At 38.8% G+C, this 25,540-nt stretch overlaps 1 protein-coding gene, 2 long non-coding RNA genes and 1 pseudogene across 5 annotated transcripts in view; 2 read left to right on the top strand and 2 right to left on the bottom strand.

Moving 5' to 3' along the window:
- The window catches only part of LOC112183778 (putative inactive methylesterase 20), a 34,289-nt gene extending 30,628 nt beyond the window's left edge, over positions 1 to 3,661 (bottom strand). Inside the window, 1 exon segment of the mRNA XM_040513273.1 lies at positions 3,206 to 3,661. Within this exon segment, the coding sequence (XP_040369207.1) occupies positions 3,206 to 3,661 (456 nt within the window).
- Positions 457 to 1,039, top strand: LOC121051964. The gene is made up of 3 exons (XR_005807654.1): positions 457 to 519; positions 649 to 696; positions 921 to 1,039. It is a non-coding gene; the product is annotated as an uncharacterized LOC121051964 (long non-coding RNA).
- On the top strand, positions 1,301 to 2,796 carry LOC121048953. Of its 3 annotated transcripts, none has more exons than XR_005807653.1 (5): positions 1,301 to 1,372; positions 1,471 to 1,572; positions 1,657 to 1,744; positions 1,859 to 2,217; positions 2,331 to 2,796. It is a non-coding gene; the product is annotated as an uncharacterized LOC121048953 (long non-coding RNA). The 3 variants fall into 3 exon arrangements; XR_005807652.1 differs by having other exon boundaries at positions 1,654 to 1,744; XR_005807651.1 differs by lacking the exons at positions 1,301 to 1,372; positions 1,471 to 1,572; positions 1,657 to 1,744 and having other exon boundaries at positions 1,751 to 2,217.
- Positions 3,662 to 10,778: 7,117 nt separating the features above from the next.
- On the bottom strand, positions 10,779 to 15,460 carry LOC112183777 (annotated as a pseudogene).
- Between the last annotated feature and the right edge of the window lie 10,080 nt (positions 15,461 to 25,540).

Below are 25,540 nucleotides of genomic sequence, written 5' to 3'. Positions count from 1 at the left end.
AATAAAGCCATTAAGAAAAAAAAGAATAAAGAAAAAAAAAGCGAAGCTAATCATGCGCAGAAAATAGTGGTGCCTTTTGTATATACTAATTCATAAACTGCAATAATACGAATGCATTAGTGGGATGAGTATGCTTTAAAAATATAATCAAGAGGTATTGTATTTAGGAACTGATGCATATAGTGGTCTTTTTTTTTTTTTTTTTTTTGGGTTTTGAAGGTTAGAACTAAAGTGTGAGAGATTTTCATTTTATCGATGTTTGTTTCTAGATTAGTGATGCAGGGTTATCAATGTTTCTATAATTTGATTTTGTATGTTCTTTTAAGTTCGCACAGTTTATTTTAAAATTACAGCGTTATAAGAGAAGATTTGTTGGTAGTTTTGTGATTAATTTCAAGATTTAATTGTTATTTTCTTTCGCTGTTACAGATTATATGCAGAAGCATTTACACATCATTCTACTGCCACTGTTCCTTTGTGTATTGGTTAATACTATCTTGACCTCTTATTCTTATTCAGGTAATAAATGCCACAGTTTTATTTGATGAGTTACTGGTTTTATCTGTGTTCATTATTGTTTTTTTTGTACTCGGTTTATAGTTTGTATGACCATAGTTGGATTTCTAAATTCTGTCACTTCATTCTCAGATTGTTGGAACAGTGTGCAGTCAGATTGTTTAACTGCTTTGAATTCAGGTATAAATTTGAGAACAGTTTGAATCATATGTAGTAAGAGTCTTACTACATATGATTGTTAAACTATGATTGGAAGTGTCTGTGTCGTTAGGTTATTTGTTGTATTATTTTTGTTCCGATTAAAACAGAAACAGATCGACATTCCAGTCTTTGTATTAGAGATGTTCAAATAAAAAAATGAAACTATTTCAATTTTAAGCTAATGTATAGTTTTTTAAAAGTAGTTATGGCTCCAAAGATGAGGTGGACAAGAAGTAAGAGATTGTTAGAGTAGTATGAAGATGAAAATCATTATGCTGAAAGGGAAGTCCAAGAAATATCTAATGACCAGAATGTAATTGGTGGTATATCTGAAACTGGAACCGCAGTTTCTGGTAGGGATGAAGACCATCAAATTTATCCAAGATCAAGGCGTGGTGAGCATCCATTATCAAATTTAAACTATTTATCTCCTTTCTGTTTACAAGTTCAAAATAAGTAATACTATTTGTTTCTAGCAAAGGTTGCCCGTGCGTTGCTGCTTCAGCTATGATTGTTTGTGAATTGTTTAAAAAAGTTAGTGATTGTATGCATAAGGATATGACTGAATTTTTTATTAGAATGACTGTGATAAAGAGGACTGAAGGTACATAGATTTTCAAATTGCAAAAGCGTATGGAAGGGCAAACAGTTATAGGTGAATTTCCAATTCATAAATAAATACTCTTTTTATCTACAAATTATAGTGGAAACTAACACTTTATAGACCGACAATGTTTTCTTATTTCATACAAGACCTTTATGGCTGCATCAAAGCAGTAGTACCACATCATGAGGCGTTCGTTAGAAGCAAAAACAAAATGGAAACAAATGTGAAATCACTTTGGAAAATCTGAGGTACAGTATTTTTAAAGGTTCTTTTATCTTAAGATATGCTATTTTCTCTAATAAAAATAACTAATAAACTTTTCAATGCAGTAGAGAAGATCTGAAGATAACTCTTTGGGGGGATACTGCAAGAGAGTTCGATCTGGATGCAATTTACAATTTGCCTCCACCAGTACTAGCAGTATTTACTAGTTTGAGGATTGCTCTATTTCAACGTAACTATAAATTTGAAACATTTAATAAAATTGTTACAATTACTATCTATTTTATAATCATTTTCTCTTCCAATTTATAGAACAACCAACTCCATCGAGCACAAATCACAGCTGCATAATCATTGATCCAGACATTGGCCAAAGAGAAGACTACGAGGAAGAGTAAGTGTTTTTATCATCACAAAATCATAGTCTATTAATATTAATAAATTCACAATCCATTAAACTCAATTGCTTCATGTGTAAATGTGTACACCGATAAAATGAAAAACATTGCAGGTTCTCAAAAGCCGGGGATAAGCGGAAGTTGCTACCAACTCCATCCAAGCGACCACTCCACCAAGAAGCCAAAGATCGTCCCCTCACCCAAAAAAAAAAGATCAATTGAACCAAGCAAAAGGACATTATTCATTTCTGACCCAGAGAAGAAAATCAGGAGGTAAATATATATTACATTACCACGCAAGTTTCTATATAAAAGCATACATTTCTTATTGACATGCTACTTTTAATTACATAATACTTGCATAATACTTCTGTTTAAACTGATAGGGAACCAGAACAAGGAAGCGCCACTTCATCATCACTGGCAAAAGAAGAACATAACAAGGAAAACGAGCAGTAAATTTGCATCACTCTTTTGTACATATGTAACTAACAAGTAGAAGCTGCATTGACTACAATTTTTGGTATAACTGTAGTCAACTAATCAACTGAAACATTTTGTACACTGGAATAACCAATTTTTGAAACAGCTTCTAGTATAACCTTTTGTAAACAAACTTCAGTTGATTCAGCAGCTATAACTGAACCAATCTTATGTTTTGAAGATACAATGCAGCTGCTGTTTTTGAAGATGCAATGCAGCTGCTGTGCTTAACAGTATCTCTCAGTTACTCCTGCTAGGTTAATGAATGACAAATTTGTAGAACTAGCATTTTTGTATTAGGTATGATTCAATGTAAACAATGTAAAACTAAATATATATCAATAATATGTTATAATCTTTCTTTTCATTACAATATACGTCTTACGTCTTACATTTTTTTTTTTTGGCCTGCTCTCTTGCTTTTTTATCTCTTTTTTTATGTTGGTTATGATAGTATGCTCTCGCACAAACGAATTGGTTTTTGCTATGCCTATGTTTTCCACCAATCGATCACGAACAATCGACACCCCATCAATAATCACTTACCTTTCTAAATAATATATGAACAACTATAACCCCCGCAGCAACGTGCGGGCAACGTTTGCTAGTATAAACTGAGTCCGTAAGAGTACTCGCACCACTGTTGATCTGTATATTATTCATAGAAGATTATTTGTTAATATTCAATGTAATTACGTAGTAAAAGAAGATACTGCAATATGAACATTAACTATGAATATTATACTCATGCTTGGATAGAACTCGTTACCGTTGCAACTATAGTGGAGTAATGTAGAGCAGGCCCAGGCATGGCAGCGGTGGCGAATACAGCAGCTGAAATCCTCTGAGGGAACATCTCCATGGCAATAGATATGATGGCACCACCCATGCTGTGGCCAACTAGGATAACCCTATGTAGTGGTGGTAGAGAAGCCATGAATTTGATCAACGGCTCAGCATAATCAGAGAACGAATGGACTTCTTGCACCTGCATCGGGTTTATTCCGGATGCTGCCATGTCTAGAGCTGTAACATTGTGACCGGCAGATTTCAATAGAGTTGTCACCTTGTACCAACACCATGCTGCGTGACCAGCTCAGTGAGCGAGCACAAAATGCTTCTTCCCAAATGGGTGGTTTTGGCATTCTACAATATTGTTACAGGTTGTTGCCAAGCAAACAAATACAAGAAATGGCACAAAATGCTTCTTCACCCTCATATTATTAATCTCCATTTTTGCTATCGCCTTCATTTGGTCTCCTGTACACGTCTTAGCTTTATAGAACTCGAGAGAGATCGTTCATTTTATCTCGTCTTTATTTAAGAATGAATTGTTTCTAACGATTTCATGCATGGGTCATCCAATCATTCCTTGCAAGCTAGCTAGCATGTATTTTATATTGTGCCTTAAATATGGGTTTGTCCAGTTGCACTGTATCTTTGCCTAGTTCTCCATATATAATGTTCCCACCTGGACATGTGTTGCACATAATCTGATCCAAATTATGAAGGTGTACACACACCTCATTGTATAATGCATAGAAGTATTCTGGCTCCAAACTTATTATTTGAATACGAATTCCAAATTCCAACTATGTGTACGTTTAGTTTTTGGGATAATCATTCAGACAGAATGACAGATATATACTTCCTCAGATGTATCCACGAGCAATACAGATCTATTTCATGTTTAGAAATTGGGGAATTTGATTCTACACCCAATTCACACACCCCTTTTAGAATAAACCAATCCATAATAGTGTTTTAATATACACCTAAACCAATTAATTAGGCTTATTCAAAATAAAAAAACCTATTAAATAGGATAAATATTAAAACCCAATGTTGTTAAGAATTACTAAAGCTGCCACTATCAAATTCCTCATTCACCATTAATATTAAAATCCAGTCTTGCTGCTGATGGAATTACTCAACCCTTGATTCCAACAATTGAAAACTCTCCTCTGAGTTGGAGGTTATGTAATCTCCACATTCAAAAGCTTAATCTCTACATTCAAAGCCGGTATCAATATCTCCACAATCATGCGATTATGTTTTTCATTTCAAATTGTGATTGTGATATAAATGGATCACACAATCAGAGGTTGGTGGGTTGCCTTTGTTCAACTGCATATCCCTTTGATCCAATTGGCACGGTTGATGAGCATTGTGTTTGCTACCTATTCAATAGGTGTGTGTCTTCCTGACGAAGAGGTATTTGTTTTGTGATTTTTCAGGGTTTATGCTATTGAATAGGTATAATAGATTCTACAAGTTCTTAATTGCATGTTTATTTTTCCTCTTATTGTTTCTCAATAGATTCTACAAGTTCTTGATGGCTAAAGAATACTCCCACCTAGAGTTTAGGTGCGACCTTCTCCACAATCATGCGATTATGTTTTTGATTTCAAATTGTGATTGTGATATAAATGGATCGCACAATCAGAGGTTGGTGGGTTGTCTTTGTTCAACTACATATCCCTTTAATCCGATTGGCACAGTTGATGAGCATTGTGTTTGGTACCTATTCAATAGTTGTGTGTCTTCCTGACGAAGAGGTATTTGTTTTGTGATTTTTCAGGGTTTATGCTATTGAATAGGTATAATAGACTCTACAAGTTCTTGATTGCATGTTTCTTTTTCTTCTTATTGTTTCTCAATAGATTCTACAAGTTCTTGATGGCTAAAGAATACTCCCACCTAGAGTTTAGGTGCTATATAATAATAGGAATATCTCCACAAAAAAATGTTTAATCACGTTGAGAAATCTACGAAATCTAATAGGAATATCTACACAAACATATCTACTAAAAATTAGCAAATATATAGATCTGAAAGGAAGAGATATACAATAATTAAGGCAATTAATCTTTTTAAATAAGGAATATCTACACAAATATATCTCCTAAATTATGGCATCAGTTATATACTATAATTAAGGCGATTAATCACATTGAGATATCTAATAATAGAAATATCTACACAAACATATCTACTAAAAATGGCAAATATATAGATCAAATCAGAAAAGAAGAGATATACAATAATTAAGGCAATTAATCATTTTTAAATAAGGGAAAAATAACTTGATTGTATTAAATTCTAATTTGTGTTTATAACTAACGCCATATTTAAATTCAAAAAAAAAAATTATATTTGAGGAATATTTTCCTTATTCAATAAGAAGGGTAAAATAGTCAAACTAAAAAAACGTGAAAAAACTTAATTATAGACTTAAAACCTATAAGGAAGGTTTAATTATGTGAATGGGTGTAGATTAAAAGAAAATATAGGAATGAGTTTTTCCTTAATAAGAGCTTCAGTTTTTGGGTTTTTTTTTTCTTTCTAATTTTCTCTTGGAGGTTCCTCACAGAAGTAAGACATTTACATTCTGTTAAACAGCGACAAGCGTGGTCCGTGGTCCACCATTGTACCGATACTGTCTTAACTTAACCACCTGTTAGGTGTTGGGTTTTAATTACAAAAGGACTCAGTCTAATTGGGTGAGATCCACCCACTTATAAGTTATATTTTATTTGTCATTTTTTTCAATGTGGGATATTTTCTCTCCAACACGCCCCCTCACATGCAACCTAGCTCTAGGTCTGCAAGTGAAATTAATTAACAATCTAATTCCCGCATTGAAAATTGGGACACAAGTCTCATATCGGAGACTTGACCAATATAACAATTCAAGGCCCACATCGGACACTCGGTAACAATGCTATCGGAATATTCCGATGGCAATATAAGAAACCCAAATTCGAGCCCATGACAATTGGAGACGCCATTGGAGAGAGTTGATTGAGTTGAAAACCCGAAAGGGTGGCTCAATTCGTAAGGGAATATACTTGGTACCGACAATATGTCTCTCTCCAAGATGTCTTCACAAACGAATGAGATAAATCAGTACTTCTGCCATGATTCTGCCTTCGCTTAAGTCTTTTAGGCTAACTCAGGTACACATGGCAACTCTTTGAAAAATTCAAACTTTAAATGGAAAGAATTGTGGATAATTGATTCAGGTGGAACTGATCATATGACTCACGATCATAGTGTCATCCAAAAACTATCCCTTGCCCATATGTCAGTTGTCACTAATGCCAATGGTGATGAATATCCTATCACTGGTGCTGGTTCGGTATCTTTGACACCCTCTATAACTCTAGATACAGTTTTAGTTGTCCCCTCTTTGTCAAATCACCTGTTGTCTGTGCGCCAAATTACACAACAATTATATTGTTGTGTAATAATTTATCCTTAGTGTTGTGTCTTCAGAACATCTTCACAGGAGAAATTATTGGCTGTGGTTTTGAGAGGGGGGGATTGTACTACATGGAAATGACACATGCTGGTGACCTCCGTGCAAGTGAAGCACACCATATTTAGAAGAATACTTCAACAGGAAATGAGAGAGAAAGCATATGGTTATGGCACCAGAGATTGGGACATCCATCTTTTAGCTACCTGAGGTCTTTGCTTCCTACCTTGTTCAAAACATGCAAGGAGTCTGATTTCCAATTTGAGACATGCATCCAAGGAAAGAGCCGCCGTGCTAGCTATCCCATTAGCAATTCTCGCAATGTCATGCCATTTGATTTGATCTACTCAAATGTATAGGGGCCATGTCCAGCTACTTCTTCTAGTATGCAGTATTTTCTATTATTTGTGGATGATTGTACAAGAATGTGCTGAGTTTACTTGTTGAAGCATAAAAGTGAAGTTTGTTCTGTGGTTCAAATCTTCCATACTATGATCCAAACCCAATTCCAAACTCCTATCAAAGTCTTCCGCACAGATAATGGTGGTGAATATGTGAACCATGCCCTCCATCATTACCTAAACAACCATGGCATTATCCACCAAACCACATGTCCCCAAACTCCTCAACAAATTGGTGTGGCAGAACGGAAAAACCAACATATCCTTCAAGTTGCTCGCTCCATGCTAATTGAAGCCCACATGCTTGAGTATTTATGGGGTGATGACATCCTTAGCACCATTTATCTTCTAAATCGCCTACCTATACAAGCTCTTAAAGCACCAAATGAGGATGCACACGTACGTCCAAAAACACCACTTAAAGCTCTTGGCCAGTTCTTTACCCTACCACCACTTCATACCCTCCCACTTAAGATTTTTGGTTGTGTAGCTTATAGACACATTCCTCGTAATCAGAGAACAAAGTTGGATGCTTGTGCTAAAAAGTGTGTTTTTGTGGGATATGGCTCTACCCAGAAAGGATATAAGTGCTATAATCCTTTTACCCGGAAGTTGTATGTTACCATGGATGTAACATTCTGTGAGCAACAACTTTTCTTTGCCCTGAAGACTTCTCTTCAGGGGGAGAGCACATCTAGAGAAGAGTAGTCTTCTTCAATATTGAAAGTACCAAAAATTGTTGTTGAAGAAAGAGTTGTTGTACAAGAAAGAAATCAAATGGATCCTGAAGAATCAACAACAGGAATGAATGATCAACTAGAACCACCAGAAACAGGAATTGAGGGACAACCCCAGTCAATCTTTCCAGATTCAACTGAAGACCCCCTTACTCCTACCACATTGGTCCCTATTTCTCATGAGGATGTTCCTGAGGTAAGTCTCAATCCTAAACTTGAGTCAGATATTCTTATAAATAATGAGCATGTCTTTGATCATGAGCCTAATGATATCATTGATAATGAGGCTAACCCTGAAATAGGACCCAACACCGAAACAAGTGTACCCCTTAAATACCAATTGCCAGACCGTACAACGAGAGGGAAGCCTAAAGCCCAGTATGATCCAAATCTTGAAGCCAAAACCAAATACCCCATAAGTAATTATGTGTCAACTCATTGGTTGTCCGAGTCATATGCATCATTTGTGTTTCAATTATCTACTATTGTCATTCCAAATAAAGTGCAGGAAGCATTAGCAGATCCTAAATGGATTGAGGCAAAGAAGGTTGCAATGGAAGCTTTGGAGAAGAATGATACATGGGAGCTAGTACCAAAACCTCAAGGAAAGAAAGCAGTGGCCTGCAAGTGGATCTATACCTTGAAGTATGCTGCTGATGGGACACTGGACATGCATATAGCAAGATTAGTTGATAAAGGCTGCACACAAATATATGGTATTGATTATCAGGAAACATTTGCACCGGTAGCCAAGATTAGTACTATCCGTGTACTATTGTCTCTAGCTGCGAACTTGCATTGGCCCCTGAAGCAGTTTGATGTGAAGAATGCATTCTTGCATAGAGATCTGAAAGAAGAAGTATACATGGACCTACCCCTAAGCTTCATTGCACCTTCGCAGGAAGGAATGGTCTACAGATTGAAGAAGTCTCTATACGGACTCAAGCAATCTCCCATATCATGGTTTGGAAGGTTCAGATAGTCTATGAAGGCATTTGGCTACAAGCAGAGTAACTCAGATCACACTCTCTTCTTGAAGCGCAGAAATGATAAGATAACTGCCTTGATTATCTATGTGGATGATATGATCGTAACAGAAAATGATAAGGAAGAAGTGAAGAAGTTGGAAGCTTATCTATCATATGAATTTGAGATGAAAGATCTTGGTGGATTGAAGTATTTCTTAGGCATTGAGGTGGCCAGATCAAAAGAAGGCATTTTCCTATCTTAAAGGAAATATGTCTTAGACCTACTCACTGGAATAGGCATGTTGGCTTGCAAACCTGCAGATACACCTATGGAGCAAAATCACAAGTTAGCAGAATATCCTGATCAAGTGCCTACAAACCGAGAGAGATATCAAAGACTAGTTGGCAGACTCATCTATCTCTCTCATACTCGTCCTGACATTGCATATGCTGTGAGTGTGGTCAACCAGTTCATGCATGCTCCAAGTGAAGACCACATGTATGCAATATACTAGATTCTTAATTATTTGAAGTCAGCTCCGGGCAAAGGGATTATGTTTTCTAAAAATAATCATTTGGAGGTGGCTGGATACACTGATGCAAATTGGGTTGGATGTATCACTGATAGAAGAACAACATCAGGATACTTCGCATTTGTGGGAGGTAACTCTGTTACATGGTATAAGAGCGGGTCTCTCTCCAATTGCATCTCCAATTGTCATGGGCCCGAATTTGGGTTTCTTATATTGCCATCGGAATATTGCGATTGGATTGTTACCAAGTGTCCGATGTGGGCCTTAGATTGTACTTCCTTCCTTGCTGACAACGACGACGACGACCACAACAACAACAACAACAAAAGCAAGCTACACCATAAGTGAAACAAGGGTTGTCTGTCCATTAATATAACGAAAATTTATGTAACAACATGAACATGACCCAACCTCGCGGGCTACGTCAGAAGTGAGCCTTGCAATGTGTTAATGCTCAAAGTCCGGCGGTAGCCGATTCTTCGTATAACGCGGGTCCGGTGGGCAGACCGCTACTCCGAGGATTTGATGACTTCCGCTTGCTGTAACACGAGAGACAGGGCGTCAGAGGGAGACAGCGTTGGGCGGTCTTCACTTCTCCGATGCCTAAGTCAGTCACTGTATATGGGCAGCATAGCAATAAATGAGTAGTAAATGCGTAATTAATAAGGAGAGATGAGAGAACCTTTTATAGGTGAGGGGAAGGTTGATCTTCTTCTTGTTTTCGATGTGGGACTGATGTGTTTCGATTCCCAGCGTCTGGAGCTTCTGATGCTATCTTGAGGAGGCGCATGGTGGCGCGTCAGCGGTGATCTGGGGGCGATCCAGGGCTCGAGCGGTAGCCCGCCTGGCCGTGCCTTCGCTGGTCACTCCTTTGGTGTGAGTCGGTACCTCTGGCGGTACAATGAGCGTAGCTCATCATAGCTAATTATGCTTGCAAACGTACATGTAGGTACACAATGTAACCCTAGAGCTACCTAAATGTTGATACCCTAAAATCAGCACCAAAACCAGAGTAACTAACACAATGTTTGGGTGATGGACGAGAGTCTTCCCTTTTGAATCAAAGCACGAATTAAGTCATAAATCACATACCTTCAAAATGCCATGATTTAGGCAGATAGATTAATTTCTTTCCTTACGACTTCCTACAAGGTACTAAAGGGTACGATGGGATCCAACAAATGGATGAAAATTGTATTAATTAGACAATCTAGTCAATAAGAAATGTTCGATGATGTAGACTGAGATTGCAGTAGATTAAAATGAAAAAATTAATTGAGTTTAACCTAATAAATTATTTTCAAATTGAGTGTAGAACTAAATTAGAAGTCAAGTTGAATCATATTATTCTCATTAGACAATTCTTGACATTTACACTTGATAAATACAAGAAAAAGAGTTCATGATTGATTTCTACACGGCTAGCAGGTGCTTTAACGTGATCTTGACTCTTAAGAATAATTTTGAGCAATCTGGTAGAGGCTGGAGAATAGCTCCAGCGGTCTAGAGAACATGACCATATGATCAGAGCCATTAATCACTTTGACTTCATCTGGTGGATTATCGTTGATCATCAGCCTTGCCAGATCCTCTTTTATTGTCTGATCTTGGTCGCACTTGATGTATACTCTACGAACTGATCCATAATTCTTCTTGCTCAATATTAATTCTTCATGAAACAAAGGGGCAAATCTCAACAATGTCAACTCTAGTGTTAAGTCCTGGCCATTGTTAATAATGATAAAGTAATATGGGGTTCACATCAAAAACCAATTGACAACAGATGGAGTGACCCAAACCCTTATAAACCCATAGGCAAGGTCCAATTTTTCCCATGTGGGATGTAAATATATTCTCAACACGCCCCCGCACGCGTGGCGAATTTTCAAGCCATACACGTGGACAACTTGGGTGACGTGGAGCCCGTGTGGCCGTTAGGCATGCACATGTGGGTAACCTGCTCTGATACCATGATAAAGTAATCTGAGGTTTACATCCAAAACCAATTGGCAATAGATGGAGTGACCCAAACCCTTATAAACCCATAGGCAAGGTTCCATTTTTCCCATGTGGGATGTACATATATTCTCAACAAATAATACTTCATCAACCAAGTGAAAAGAAAAAAGGATAGGGGTAAGAGATAGAGCCAATGATCGATGATAGAGCTAATTAATATAGAAATAAAGAGAAAACACTTTCGAACATTGAATTATAATTAAACAGAAAAAAAAGATGCTCTTTGGAGTGCTGTTTAGATTCAATTTACAATATATTAAATGAGAGAGGAGGTGTGGAAGCTATAAATATATATATATATATATATATATATATATATCGACAGAAATATATGCACTATTATTCTGGCCACCTTTTTTGAAGACTTACCTCTGGTGGCGAGAGCTGATACAAGGAAAAGGAGATGAATTCTGGCCCATAGAGGAACGAAGTTGCAGGTTTGTCGGGGCCCTCATCAAATCTATATTGAGTGTCCGTAAAATAATTAGATTTGCCAAACTGTATTTATTCAAAAGTAAATATTGGAAAAGTTTGAGTCAATCTACGTAGTAAGAAGCACTGAATATTGGATATCATATTTGTCTGAAAATCAGTACCTCTTTAGATATAGTTGAGTAATTGAGAGTCGGACCAGACATGTCAGCAGTGGAAAAAACAGCAGCAGCAATTTTATGAGGGAAGGTCTCCATGGCAATAGATATGGGGATTCCACCCAAGCTGTGGCTAACCAGGATAACCATTTCGTGCGGTGGTAGAGAAGCCATGAGTTTGATGACTTGATCAGCGGCTCATTGTTGTCAGAGGAAGAATGGATTTGTTGTACATACTTGGGATCTATGTGTTGAGGGTCAATACTAGGGCTGTCATTCGGTCAATTCGAATCGGTTATAGGTATTACGAACTTCAAAACCAAAGCTTTCGATTTCAAAATTGAGCTACCAATTACCAACCAAAATTTTCAGTTTTCAATCATATCTACCAAATTCGATATTTCGATTTTCGGGATTATCAGCTGTAGAATAATTAATTCTTTGTAATATCAATTCGAATAAACAATACTAGGTTAAGTAGGTTTTTCAATTTTATAGTCGTAAACTTTGTATTCATCTACTTACTAGAGCTTTCTTTTGTACATATGACATCAAGCTTTAACCATTTTCAATAAAACTAGGTCATTTAACCATGTTTGACTATGTAACTTAAGACACATGTACTATTAACGTAGTATAAGTAGTAACGTTCATACTATTGTGAAATTTTTTATGTTTATTTATTAATATACATGTATGTGTATTGAAAAACTATAGTATATAAAGCTTATATTTAGATAATCGGTAGATTCGATATTTACCAAAATCGATCAACTTTTTTAGTAATTTTCGATTTTGGTTTTATCAGTTTCGCTTACCAAAAAATCGGTTCACCAAACCTAAAACATCGGTTGGTATTCTGTCGGTTTGGTAATTACCAAACTAAGTGGCAACCCTAGTCAATACTATAAGTCAGCAAGGTTCATTTACCTAGTTTTCTCATCAGATTGCAATGCCATGTGTCACAAATCTGGAGGTTCAAAGTTTTTAGAAGAAATGTGCAGCTGAGCTGGGTAGAGAGATATATAAGGCTCTGAGCATTTTCTTCTTTTTTAGGCTTCATTTTTCACTCTCTCCGATTGTATCTTTGACTTCTATTATTCTTCAATTCTGTTAATGGATTCAACTTCAAGCTTTATGTAGATGACATTAATCACATTATCATCACAAGGTCTAATGTTGATTTAATTCAAGCTATTATCTTGGATCTCAGTGAGGTGTTTGATATGAAGGACATGGGAGCATTGACACATATTTCTTAGGACTATGGATATCTAACCAATCTAATGGCATTTTCATTAGTAAAAAAAAATTATGCTTCAGATCGACCTTGTCTCTAAAGCTGGTATGACATCATTTAGCGCTTCTCCTACACCTCAATTGCTTGAAACTGAAGGTGAGTTACTTCCAGATCCTTTACTGTATAGGAGTCTTGTTGGTGCTTTACAATATTTAACCTTTACAATACCAGATATATCATTTGCTGTTAATCATGCATGTCAATTTCTGCATGCTCCTACTGAGTTACATTTGGCCTATGTCAAAAGAATAATTGGATACCTGCAACAATGTTTTAAAAGCCTGAGGCATAGCCGAGGAGTTTTCGGGATAGCCTCAGCAAGGCGTAAGTTTTATGTATAAATTAGCCATATTTATGTATAGAACTAGTTTTATATAGAAAACATGTATATTGCAGGGTAGTGAATCAAACATTGCATTACAAATCCAAATTCCAATTCCAATTGCTATCCCAGATTATTAATCACTTAATCAGTAACATGACCAAACAACATGATAATCCCAGATTGCTATTATATATGAGTACTATGACCAAAGCACATGATAATGCCCAACACTATGGTCTGCCTATTCTGCAAACCTTACCAATACCCACGTTCTTTCCCTCATTTAGTATCAATTGCTAGCACTGCACCGATTGCTATCTTACATGATTTTCGTTCATTTATGCTATTATCATAATCCCACATTCCCAGTTGCACCAAAGTGATTAATTCGAAATAGAACTAGTTAATATAGGCATTATTTCGAAACTACTTCAAAGACTCAGACCATACAAATCAAATTCAAAGCATCGAATTCAAGATATTCATCATTCAGAGCATCGGATTCATCAGCAAGATCGAGGAAATCAAATTCATACCTTAAATCCTTTGTTGCAAATCCAATTCCAACTCTCCAAGTGAGAAAATCTCTTGCTCCAAGTGCAAAGGAGCCTCCTTTAGAGCCAAATCCTTGAGAAAACTCATGGGCTCTTGATGATTTTATCAAATTTGCTGCATGGGATTTAGGATTTAGAAGTGAAACAGTTGGAGTTTTGATGGAGGAGGCTGAAGGAAGTCGAAAATGACTTTAGCTTGAGACCTGAAGGAGTTATAATTCTCAAAACACCAAAACGATGTCGTTTTGGTGTGTTAAAAAAAAAATTTCCTAGGCGTACTCTCACGATGCCTTAAGGCGCGATTTTGCTGTCTTCATCTCCGCCTCTGCGCCTCATCTGCAAAATAGAGGCAATTTCCTTAACACCTCATGCCTTTGAAGCCTTAAGGCGCGCATCCTTTTTAAAACATTGATCTGCAAGGAACTTTGGATGTTGGTTAGTCATACACTAGAGGAAACACTGAGATTACTGAGTATAGTGATTCAGATTGGGGAGGTGATTCAAATACTAAAAGGTCCACACTGGATTCATAGTTTTCCTTGGCAACAACCCAGTTTCTTAGTATGCAAAGAAGCAAACTGCGATATCTAGAAGTTTTACGGAGGCAGAATATCGGACCCTACTTGCTAATATAATAGCTAAGATTAGTTGGATACAACAAGTTATGTGTGATTTACATGCCTTTATTCCATCTCCTCCACTGATCCATTGTGATAACATGTGTTCCATTGCCATGGGATCTAATGTTGTTTTTTATTCAAAAATCAAAAGCCTGGAAACTGATTATCACTTTGTTAGAGAAAGAGTTCAGAAAGGTGGGCTTGAGTTACAAACTTACGATACATCCCAACCAAGGAACAAACTACAGATATTATGACAAAAGGACTTCATGGCCCTCAGTTCAACTCTCACTTTGGCAAACTCAGACTGGGAAAACCCAACTGCGTTTGGGAGGAGATGTTGAGGGTCAATACTGTAAGTTAGCAAGGTTCATTTACCAAATTTTCTCATCAGATTGCAATGCCATGTGTCACAAATCTGGAGGTTCAGTTAGCAAGGTTGTTAGAAGAAATGTGTAGCTAAGCTGGGTAGAGAGATATATAAGGCTCTGAGCATTTTCTTCATTTTTAGGCTTCATTTTTCACTTTCTCAATTGTATCTTCGACTTATGTAATTCTTCAATTCTGTTAATGGATTCAACTTCAAGCTTGCTTATCACTATGCCGGATGTAGGAAGGTCTAGGGTTGTAACATTGTGACCTGCAGAGGTCAGGAGAGTTGCTAGCTTGTACCAACACCATGCTCCATGACTAGCTCCGTGCACAAGCACAAAGTGCTTCTTCATAGATGGGTTTTTGCTCGGTTTATGAGTGTAATAACCCAAAAATTCATTATTAATTTGTGATGATTTCTGAAAATTATTAAGTGGGGTGTTAGTACGATTACGTGGTTTGGGGGTGATGTGGAAATATTTCGAACGAATAATTACTCGAAACATTTTATTTTCGAGGGGTCGAAAGGTTGACTTTTTATTTATTGGGTTTCTCTAAAAACTTCCTTCATGAAAGTCGTAGGGCACGTCAATACGAGTTCGTGGATATGCGGCACATATAAATCAGAGTTCGTACGAGAAAGTTATGATTAACAGAAGTTTCTACCATTTTTAAAAATTACTATAAATAGAAATTTCTATTTTAGAATTTCATAATCTAACATTTTTGGAAAGTTGCCAAAATCAGAAACCTTCCAAACGCTCCATTCTCTCCCCTCTTTACGTTGGACCCCACCCAGCCAGCGTTCCTTTTTTCCGGCTACCTCTGGCAATGTGACCAACCTAGATCGATTCCTTTCCTCCGGCCAGTCCTCCTTGCGGCGGTCTCTAGCTGCGATTCTCACCCACGGTGGCACAACAAGGTGGCGAAACTTGGTGGCAACAAACCCGACTGGTTCTCTCAATTCCGATGATGGCTGGAGGTGAAACCAATCTTGTTGAGCTCGCAAAGGCCTCCTCTTTCGATCCTTTGTGGTGGTTTTGATCGAATCTCAGTATAGTGCTGCAACTCGAGGTGAACAGTAATTTCTAGCTTGCAGCGGTGATCTAGGCCGAGTTAGCTTGAACCCCACATATTAAAGTTACTCCACTTGGTATTATCTCCATTTAGGACGGTTGGATTAAGGTGGTTTTGAGTTTGGTCGGTGGCGCATGAGGTGCACGTGCAGCCGTCTGTGACAGCGCGTCCGACCATGTACTATCAGGGATAGTTTCTTGCTTCATTTATCATCTACTCGTCGATACGAGCATTTCGATATATGATTTGTAATTTTTGGAGATCGTATGAACATGTTAGAGTTTTTTGGGTGTTTTGATTATTTCGATTTTCGATCCGTAAGGACCCAATCATTCGATTGACTTGTAGGTTTGACATATTGATCGTAGGAGTATTCTGAAGATTTTGGGTGGTCTCGGATGTGGCTTAGCCTCTATTGGAGTTACTTTCGGGTTTTTTTAGTTCAAACGGGGATTTTAAACTTTAAATTGCTTTGTGATTCGTTATGCTGAGTTGTGACCAATGTTTTAAAAAGTGCGCGTCATGCGCGCCTTAAGGCTTCAAAGGTTTGAGGCGTTAGGGAAATTGCCTCTGTTTTGCAGATGAGGCGCTGAAGGCGGCAAAATTGCTCCTTAAGGCATCGTGAGCGTACGCCTGGGACATTTTTTTATTTTTTTTAAACAGACCAAAACGATATCGCTTTGGTGTTTTGAGAATTATAACTCCTTCAGGTCTCGAGCTGAAGTCATTTTCAACTTCCTTCAGCCTCATACAACAAAACTCCGACTCTTTCACTTCCAAATCCCAAATTCCAGGCAGCAAATTTGATAAGATCATCAAGAGCCCATGAGTTTTCTCAAGGATTTGGCTCTAAAGGAGGCTCCTTTTGCACTTGGAGCAAGAGATTTTCTCACTTAGGAGAGTTGGAATTGGATTTGCAACAAATGGAGTAAGGCCCGGCCCGTTGATGAGGCCTACTAATTTTGTTTGCTTGACTTTAGTTAGACTTCCTTTTTGTAGTAAGCACTGAGGATGCATTTACTTATTAATTGTTAATGCAACTTAATTTGTAAACTAAGTGTAATTAATGTAATATATTACTCTAAAGAACGAGTCTGTATTGACGTCGAGGGTTCTATACATTAGCATGTACTTGTTTTAAGAAGAAAATTATTACAGGTATTTAGTGTTGATGTCTAAACCATCATGCCCTGTATATTTTGTATTTGTTTAAATTGTTTATTATTTGTGCTTGAAAATCGAGGCGTGACAATGAGAGTGAGATAGAGATTGGTATGGGGCACAAATTCCTTCCAAACAAAGAAATAAAAGAAATCGCACAAAATGTTGAAACTGTTCAAGGAAAACCTAATTTGTGTTTAGCCCAAACTCTAGGTTACTTGACCTAGTGGTAATAGGATTTAATTAGAAGGATCTAAAATCCTATTCAATGTAGAATTACTTTCCTTGTATGATTGAGATTCTATGCATTGTAATCCTCTATATAAAGACCTATTATCAATGAGAATACACAGCAAATTCCTCTCAAATTCAGTTTCTCTACAACACGTTATCAGCACGAGCCCTAACCCTGAAATCTTAAATTCGTAGCCTTCAAATCCCAGAAACCACCACCGCCCACCTTGAAGATCTCAACTCCAGGAGTCCAGAACACGCGGCCCCACCCCTTGAACCGGCCGGAAAACCACCGAACCGGCCACCGGAAGTAGCAAAAGTCCCTCTGCCAGGTTCAAAGCCTTCCTCACCACCTCCTGCAGCCATACTTGTCTTCCTGAAGTACCTCCACCCCAGAAACCTGCAACCGGAAAATCCTCCATCGGAATTGGCCTAAAATCATCCGAACCGGCCACCAGAAAAAGGTTGATACCGAACCGGCAGAAAGAGAGAAAAAAAAAAAAAAAGGAGGAGAAGCAGCCCAAGCCCAGATTGCTGAAGCCCAAGTCCAGCCCACGTGCAGCGAAGCCCAAGTGAAGCCGCCAAGCCGCAGAAAACTCCGCCACGTCAGCATACACGCAGGCGCCTTGTCATTTGCCACGTCATCAACCGGACCTGCCACGTCAGCTACGACTGCCACGTCAGCACCCCGGTCAACATTTTTCCCGCCACTTTCCGGCGACTTTTCCGACGACTTTCCGACAACTTTTTCAGGCCACTTCCGGCGACTTTTCCGGTCAGCTACAGTAACTTTCCGACGACGACTTTTCCGACCATCTTTTAAGGTAAACTTTTCTAAAAGTTCCCGTTTTTGAAGTTTTATTTCAATTTCTTCTTCTTTTCTCGGGGACTTCCAACATCCCTTCTTCTACCCCCCTTTCTTCTTCATAGGGGAGACCAATAGCCGAACTGTGGGGGTTCGTGCTCACTCCAAGCTTGGAGCTTGTAGAGTCCTCCAAACTTAGAGTTTGTTGAGAAGAAAACGATCGACCACATATATCGTTGTTTCGATCTAATCCAAAATCCCTCTTGGAATTGGATTTTCTTAGAAGCGGCTACGCTCAGAAAATTCCTAATTTCTTGGAAGCGACTACGCTCAGAGATTTAATAGTTTTTCGTGGTAGCCTTTTCGCTCCGAAACTAACCCTAATCTTGTGTTGTTTTTCAGGATGAGTAACCTGAACAAGTTGAACTTCGTTCCACTAGAAACAACTGGCGCAGGATACCATAGGTGGGTCCGAGATGTGCGCCAACATCTTAAGGCTGATGGACTTCTGGGAGCCATCCAAGAGCCTGGTCAGAACGTGCTCTCCATTGAGCAAGCTACTGCTTTCGAAGCAAAACAAGCTAAAGCCATAATTCTCATGACAAGGCACATGAATGACGCGCTCCAAAATGAATACCTCAACGAGGAAGACCCAAGAAAGCTATGGGTAGAACTTGAGCAGCGATTTGGCAACGTTCGTGACTCCCTGCTTCCTGATTTAGAAGTGCGATGGCATAGCCTCCGCTTTTGTGATTTCAAGTCTGTGCTTGATTTTAACTCGGAAGCTCTTCGTATCAAGTCTCTGATGGAGTTTTGTGGCCAAGCCATAACTGATACGATGTTGATCGAGAAGACTCTCTCTACCTTCCCCGTCTCTGCACTGATGATTTCAAAGAATTATCGGATTGATGTAAATGCAGGACGTATCACAAGGTTTCATGAGCTCATTGGCGCCATGAACGTAGCTGAAAAGCACGATAATATCCTTGTGAAGAACTATAATGCTAGACCCGCGGGAACTAAGCCTATTCCGGAGTCTAACTATAGTCGCGCCCCCAATGGAGGACGCAAGGAGCGAAACCCTAAGGATAGGGACAATTCTGGACATTCTGGTCCATATGTTCGCCCTAAAGAGGAAGGAAATCACCAAGAGAGGCGTGCACGGAACCGTGGAGGTCAACGTGTGAAGAGAGAGAGAGGCGGAGCCTCCGACCATGGTGGTAACACCACCAAGAGGATAGGTCGTCCAAATCGCGCCCCAATGGCGCCTCGATCAAGGGAGCCTGACCATAATGATGTTTGTTTTCGATGTGGATCAACTGAACATTGGGCCAAATCATGTACCGCAACCCAGAATGTTGCAAACGCATACAAGACGTATCGTGAAGCAAGGGAAGCGAATTACATGGCACAAGAAGATCAAGATGGCGATCTAGATCTAAGGGTGGAAGACTACAAGGATCAAGACCCAGAAACTGGCGATTTTGATTAAGTCCTTTTATTTTCCAAGAGTTGTAGGCGATTGCCATATTACTTTTTATTGGATTAGATTTTCTTTGATCATAGAAACAATGATGTACTCCGTTGGCTTAAGAATAAAATTTCGAGTTCTTTTCATTATGACTCAATTTTGATTCTAAGCATATTACTTTGTGACTACAATGGCTAGGCCATCAATATTAATTCAAGGACATGGAATAGCCCAAGTTCCCCTTGCCAAAAGGCACCTTGATTATTGTCGCAAAAGCTCTCTATGCTCATAGGGAAAATCACACCTATGAATAGCCAACGAATTCCATGCGAAAATGCATGTAGAGAACGGAAATGAGTTCCTTTGCATTACCTCTAATGATTGCGAACAAAGGCGCATCTTAGAAAAGTTTATGTGTCGCTCTAGTGGACTTTATGTCACTATTCGAGCTATTAAATCCAATAAAGTTATGAGAGAAGATCTCTTCGATTTAGACACATATTGGCTTTGTCACAACAGGATAGATCATCCTAGTCATGATATGATGATCCGTCTACAAAAGATTTCACACGGACATCTTTTCTCTCGAGTGAAATGAAGCATGAATCAAAAGTTGATTCTTAGACTAAGTGTGACCGACGCTGCTGCCTAGGGCACCGCCTCCGTCCACCACCAGCCTAGGGCTGGCATAGTCCCTATCCATGACTCCATGGATGGCGTCCATCATGGTGATGGCGCCCTAGGTGATGTTGCAATCACCAACTTACTTCACATGGCGTTTCAAACGCTCAGGCCTAACCAAAATACTTAATGGTTGCTTCTAAGGCCTCTCGCTCGTTTTACAAAGTCCGTTCCTTAGAGAAACTAGGACTGAGACCGTCCTATGCAAAGGATATGACAATACTCATTCTGTTCTTACAAAGAATCCGTAGGGATTTTGTGGATTGATTCAACCAACTTGCGGACGTTTAAATATCTCATGATGTTGGTTGACACGCAAACACACTGGTCACGTGTTGTGCCATTGTCCACTTGTAATGCTGCTTATGCTACACTCCTAGCACATATCATACAACAACGGGCTCACTCCCCGAATCATCCTATTTAGTCAACTGGATTTGACTATGCTAGAGAGTTTACATCGAAAGACTTTCGATGGATATTGCAATGGGCTTGATGTTGGACATCATATTCCCATGTACACACCCAATTGGTCTCACAGAAACGACTACGATGGTAGCCCGAACATTGGTAATGCGCACCAATCTTCTTACATCCGCTTGGGGTGATGCAATATCGCATGCAGCTATGTTATTTCGTCTACGACCTAATGCCACTCAATGTACCTCTACGTTACAGCTAGTGACTGGGTACACGTCTTTTGTACTTACGCACATTTGAGTGAGCCATTTTTGTGCCAATTGCGCCGCCACAGCGCTCTATGATAGGTCTTTACAGACGAATGGGCAATTACGTTGGATTTGAGACTCCAACCATCGTCCGCCACTTAATGCCCTTGCTAGGCGATCTCCTTACCGCTAGATTTGCGGATGTCACTTTGATGAGACAGTCTTCCCGTCGTTCGGGGGAGATAAGAACACGAATGTTCAACAGGAACGACAGAAATTGTCGTGGCCTGTCCCCACTATGTCTCATCTCGATCCCTATTAAAGTGACGAGATCACACAAATATGCTGCAAACATGCCTGCAAGGAAGGACGTCCCTACGAGAGGACGTAGCGCCACCCTACACGGAGGTAGGCATGGCGCCAACGCCAAAGAGAGTGGCACTCTAGCGTTACAGGCCATGGCCCCAGCTAGAATGCATGGGAGGCCCGTGGGTTCGAAGGATACTTTGGCACATTCCAATCCTTTGATCATCAAGACTCAAAATCCGTCTCATGAGTATCTTCCGGGTTATGGTTATCGTTGGGGGACGCCTCAACGTTAAAACCTATTCCTGAGAATATAGAGCTCTATGAAACTTACACTAGTGTACATGAGACGTGGGATAGAAACTCCATCATAATTGGTGATGTAGTTGCGTATTTTGTTGCGCATGAGTTTGTTGAGTTAGATGATATCGAACCACGCTCCTTTGATGAATGAATACCAACGTAGAGAGTTTTTGGCCTAAATGGAAAGATGCGATCCAGGTTAAGATGGATTCTCTAACGAAGAGGAAGGTTTTCGAGCTAGAGATGCCAACACCTCCTAATATAAAACCTATTGACTAATGGGTCTTCGTTAGAAAGCGTGATGAGAAAAAGAGATGGTAATCTCGCCTTATGGCGCAAGGCTTCTCACAAAACGCCCTGGAATCGACTACGATGAGACATATTCTCTCATAATGGATGTCATTGCACTCCACTACCCTGTCAGTTTGGTAGTTTCCGAATAACTGAACATGCAGCTTACAAATGTGGTCACTACGTATCTCTATAGGGATCTAGATACGGAATATACATGAAGGTTCATGGCGAACTTCATTTACCCAAGTCAAGAGGCTCTAGACCACGGAGCGCGTTTACAATAAGGTTGAAACGCTCACTAAAGTGACTACTTGATTGGGAAGGGATATGCCCACGCGTTTCTAAAACAAGTTTCGGATTCTATCGCGGTTCATGTTGGACATGATCTTCATTAGAAGTCCTTAAAGAGTTAAGGGAAACCGCTGAACACTTGAAATCCGAGTTTGAGATGAAGGATTTTGGGAGAACACGATTATGTCTCTGTTTGGAACTTGAGCATCGTGTCGATAGATGCTTAGGCATTTTGACAAGGTCAAGCCTTCAAGCACCCCCCATGATAGTCCGTAGTCTTGATCCTGAAAAGGATCCTCTTCGTCGAAAGGATGATGACGAAGATGTGCTAGAGGCAGAAGTGCCTTACTTAGTACAATAGGCGCATTATTGTACTTATCCCAATGCACAAGACTGGACATCTCATATGTTGTGAACTTGTTAGCTAGATATAGCTCTGCGCCAACGCGACGCCATTGGATTGGTGTAAAAGATATCTTTCGATATTTGAGATGTACGATTGATATGGGCTTGTTCTATCCCTACAAAGAGATGATGGATTCGGACCCATCACACACCAGGTACGCCGCCAACGCTGGCCTGCGTTCTCTATCCCCATCCCAAAACGACATGTGTTTTGGAAGGTTTTGCTGATGTTGGGTATCTCTCTGACCCACACAATGGTCGCTCCCAAACTGGTTAAGTGTTCACCATGGGAAAAGACTGTGACATCTTGGAGGTCTACATAATAGACCCTAGTCGCTATATCTTCGAACAATGCAGAGATCATTGCTCTTCACGAAGTGGTTCGTGAATGTATATGGATTGGATCCATAATTATGCATGTTCGAACAATTGTGGTTTGAAGTCTACCACAGATGAGCCTACGAGCATTTAGGGTAATGCTACTTGTTTTGAACAAATGAGGCAAGACTACATCAAAAGCGATAACACCAAGCATAATCAGCAACAACAGACACTCCTCGAGATCAAAGTGAACTAGGTTCGATCTGAGGACAGCGAGGCAGACTTGTTTACTAAGTCATTGCCCAAAACCACGTTCGAGAAACATGTGGCAAGAATTGGCTTGCGGAAATTATCTGAACTCCCATGATCGTAGTCATCAAGGGGAGGCGCAGACATCAGGGGGAGATGTCTACATGTTCACCTCGAAAAGTGAAGGGTGTGTTGTGCTCTTTTTCCCCTTCGACCGAGGTTATTTTTGTCCCACTGGGTTTTTGTTACTCGGCAAGGTTTTTAACGAGGCAACGAGAGAAGCACCGCGTTTGGGCAACACAAGGGGGAGTGTTCAAGGAAAACCTAATTTGTGTTTAGCCCAAACTCTAGGTTACTTGACCTAGTGGTAATAGGATTTAATTAGAAGGATCTAGAATCCTATTCAATGTAGAATTACTTTCCTTGTATGATTGAGATTCTATGCATTGTAATCCTCTATATAAAGAGGCCCTTATTATCAATGAGAATATACAACAAATTCCTCTCAAATTCAGTTTCTCTACAACAGAAACCTCATTATTCTCCATTTCTTCCTTCTTTTTGGTTTCGTCTTGAGTTCTGTTTCATTTTCTCTTTTTCTCTGTTTCTTTTTAATTTTTATTTAAATTCGGATGGTGAATGGTGATGATCAAGTGGTTGTCGTAAGAATAAACTGAAAGCAACATATAGTTGACCTGCAAAGTAGTTGAGTTCAAATAAGTTTGATTGCCTATTTATTTCGTTGACTAAGCTAGAACTTAAACTAATTAAGATTCCACAATGTTTGGATTGAGATGGATTCCGCAATGATCGTTCACTACTTTAAGCGTTCAAAGCTTGTTCTTTAGAGATTGCGCACTAAATAATTAAATGGTATTTTAGAAGCCAAATATTGAACTTTCTATTGTGTTTACAGAACTGCTTTATCATTACTCTATCAATACACCTGCTGATTATTTCCTTCAAAACGAATACAAACCTGTACATTAGTAAAATTAATATCGATCCTATCTATTAATCACAAACCCCAATTTATGAACACAAGTATAACAAGGTGATGCCATACATAAAGATACAAAGTCTAAACTACATACTTTATTTTGGGTTATATTCGAATTGTGCTCTTACAGATCGTCACATTTTTTTTAAAAGTGATATTATTAAAAAATAGTGACCAAAATGTCAAATGAAATAAAAATGAGTAAGATGACTAATCGATACCTCTGGTGGTGAGAGTTGGTACAGTGATGAAATGATGACACCAAAAACTTCTGCCCAAATAATACTGCAGTAGCAGGTTTGTCAGATCCATCATCAAATCTATATTTAGAATCCATGAATAGATCACTTATACAAACTTTTAGCCAAATTGATGGCTGTTAAGGAATCAAACTAGATTAAATCAATGAACAAATCAGATCTATCCAACCTGAACTGATCATGCTTGTAATTGTACATCACGATTTTGAACGCCTTAATGATTATCAATTTGGTTGAAAATTTACAGAAGTAATGAACTCATATTGACCGAAAAACTGAAAAGTGGAGATGTCGATATGTGTTCGAAAAGTTGGTCTAATAATCGATTGCTTAAAATGACAAAAAAAAGAAGATCACTCACCAGAATACATACATATATATATATATATATATATATATATATATATATATCTACATATCAGCCTCGCTCTGAAATTAAAGTGCCAGGTTGGAGTTTAGGGTCACTTTTTGATCGCATATCCACATCTCGACCGTTCAGTTTTTAGGTACTATTGTATAGATCATCTCTGCAAAATTTCAGCTAAATTGATGGTCGTTAAGGCATTGATAACTGCTTTAACGCTAGTACGGTTCAGGTTAGACTGATTCAATTCGTCTATTGGTTTAAGTGAGTTAGATACCTTAAAGACCATCAATTTGGCTGAAATTTTGCATAGATGATCTATACATTAGTAGTTAAAAACTGAACGGTCAAGATGTGGATATGCGACTGAAAAATGACCATAAACTCCAACCTCGCACTTTAATTTCAGAGCGAGGCCTCGCTCTAGATAGGATCTATATATATATATATATATATATATATATATATATATATATCTGTGTGTGTGTGTGTGTGCGCGCGCTTGTGAGTTAGATTATCAATACTGCAAGGTTTTAACTTTTA

The sequence above is a fragment of the Rosa chinensis genome, chromosome 2 (assembly GCF_002994745.2).
Source record: "Rosa chinensis cultivar Old Blush chromosome 2, RchiOBHm-V2, whole genome shotgun sequence".
Classification (NCBI taxonomy): Eukaryota; Viridiplantae; Streptophyta; class Magnoliopsida; order Rosales; family Rosaceae; genus Rosa; species Rosa chinensis.
Note: the sequence above shows the minus strand (reverse complement) of the source record. Positions and strands in the feature narration are given on the sequence as shown.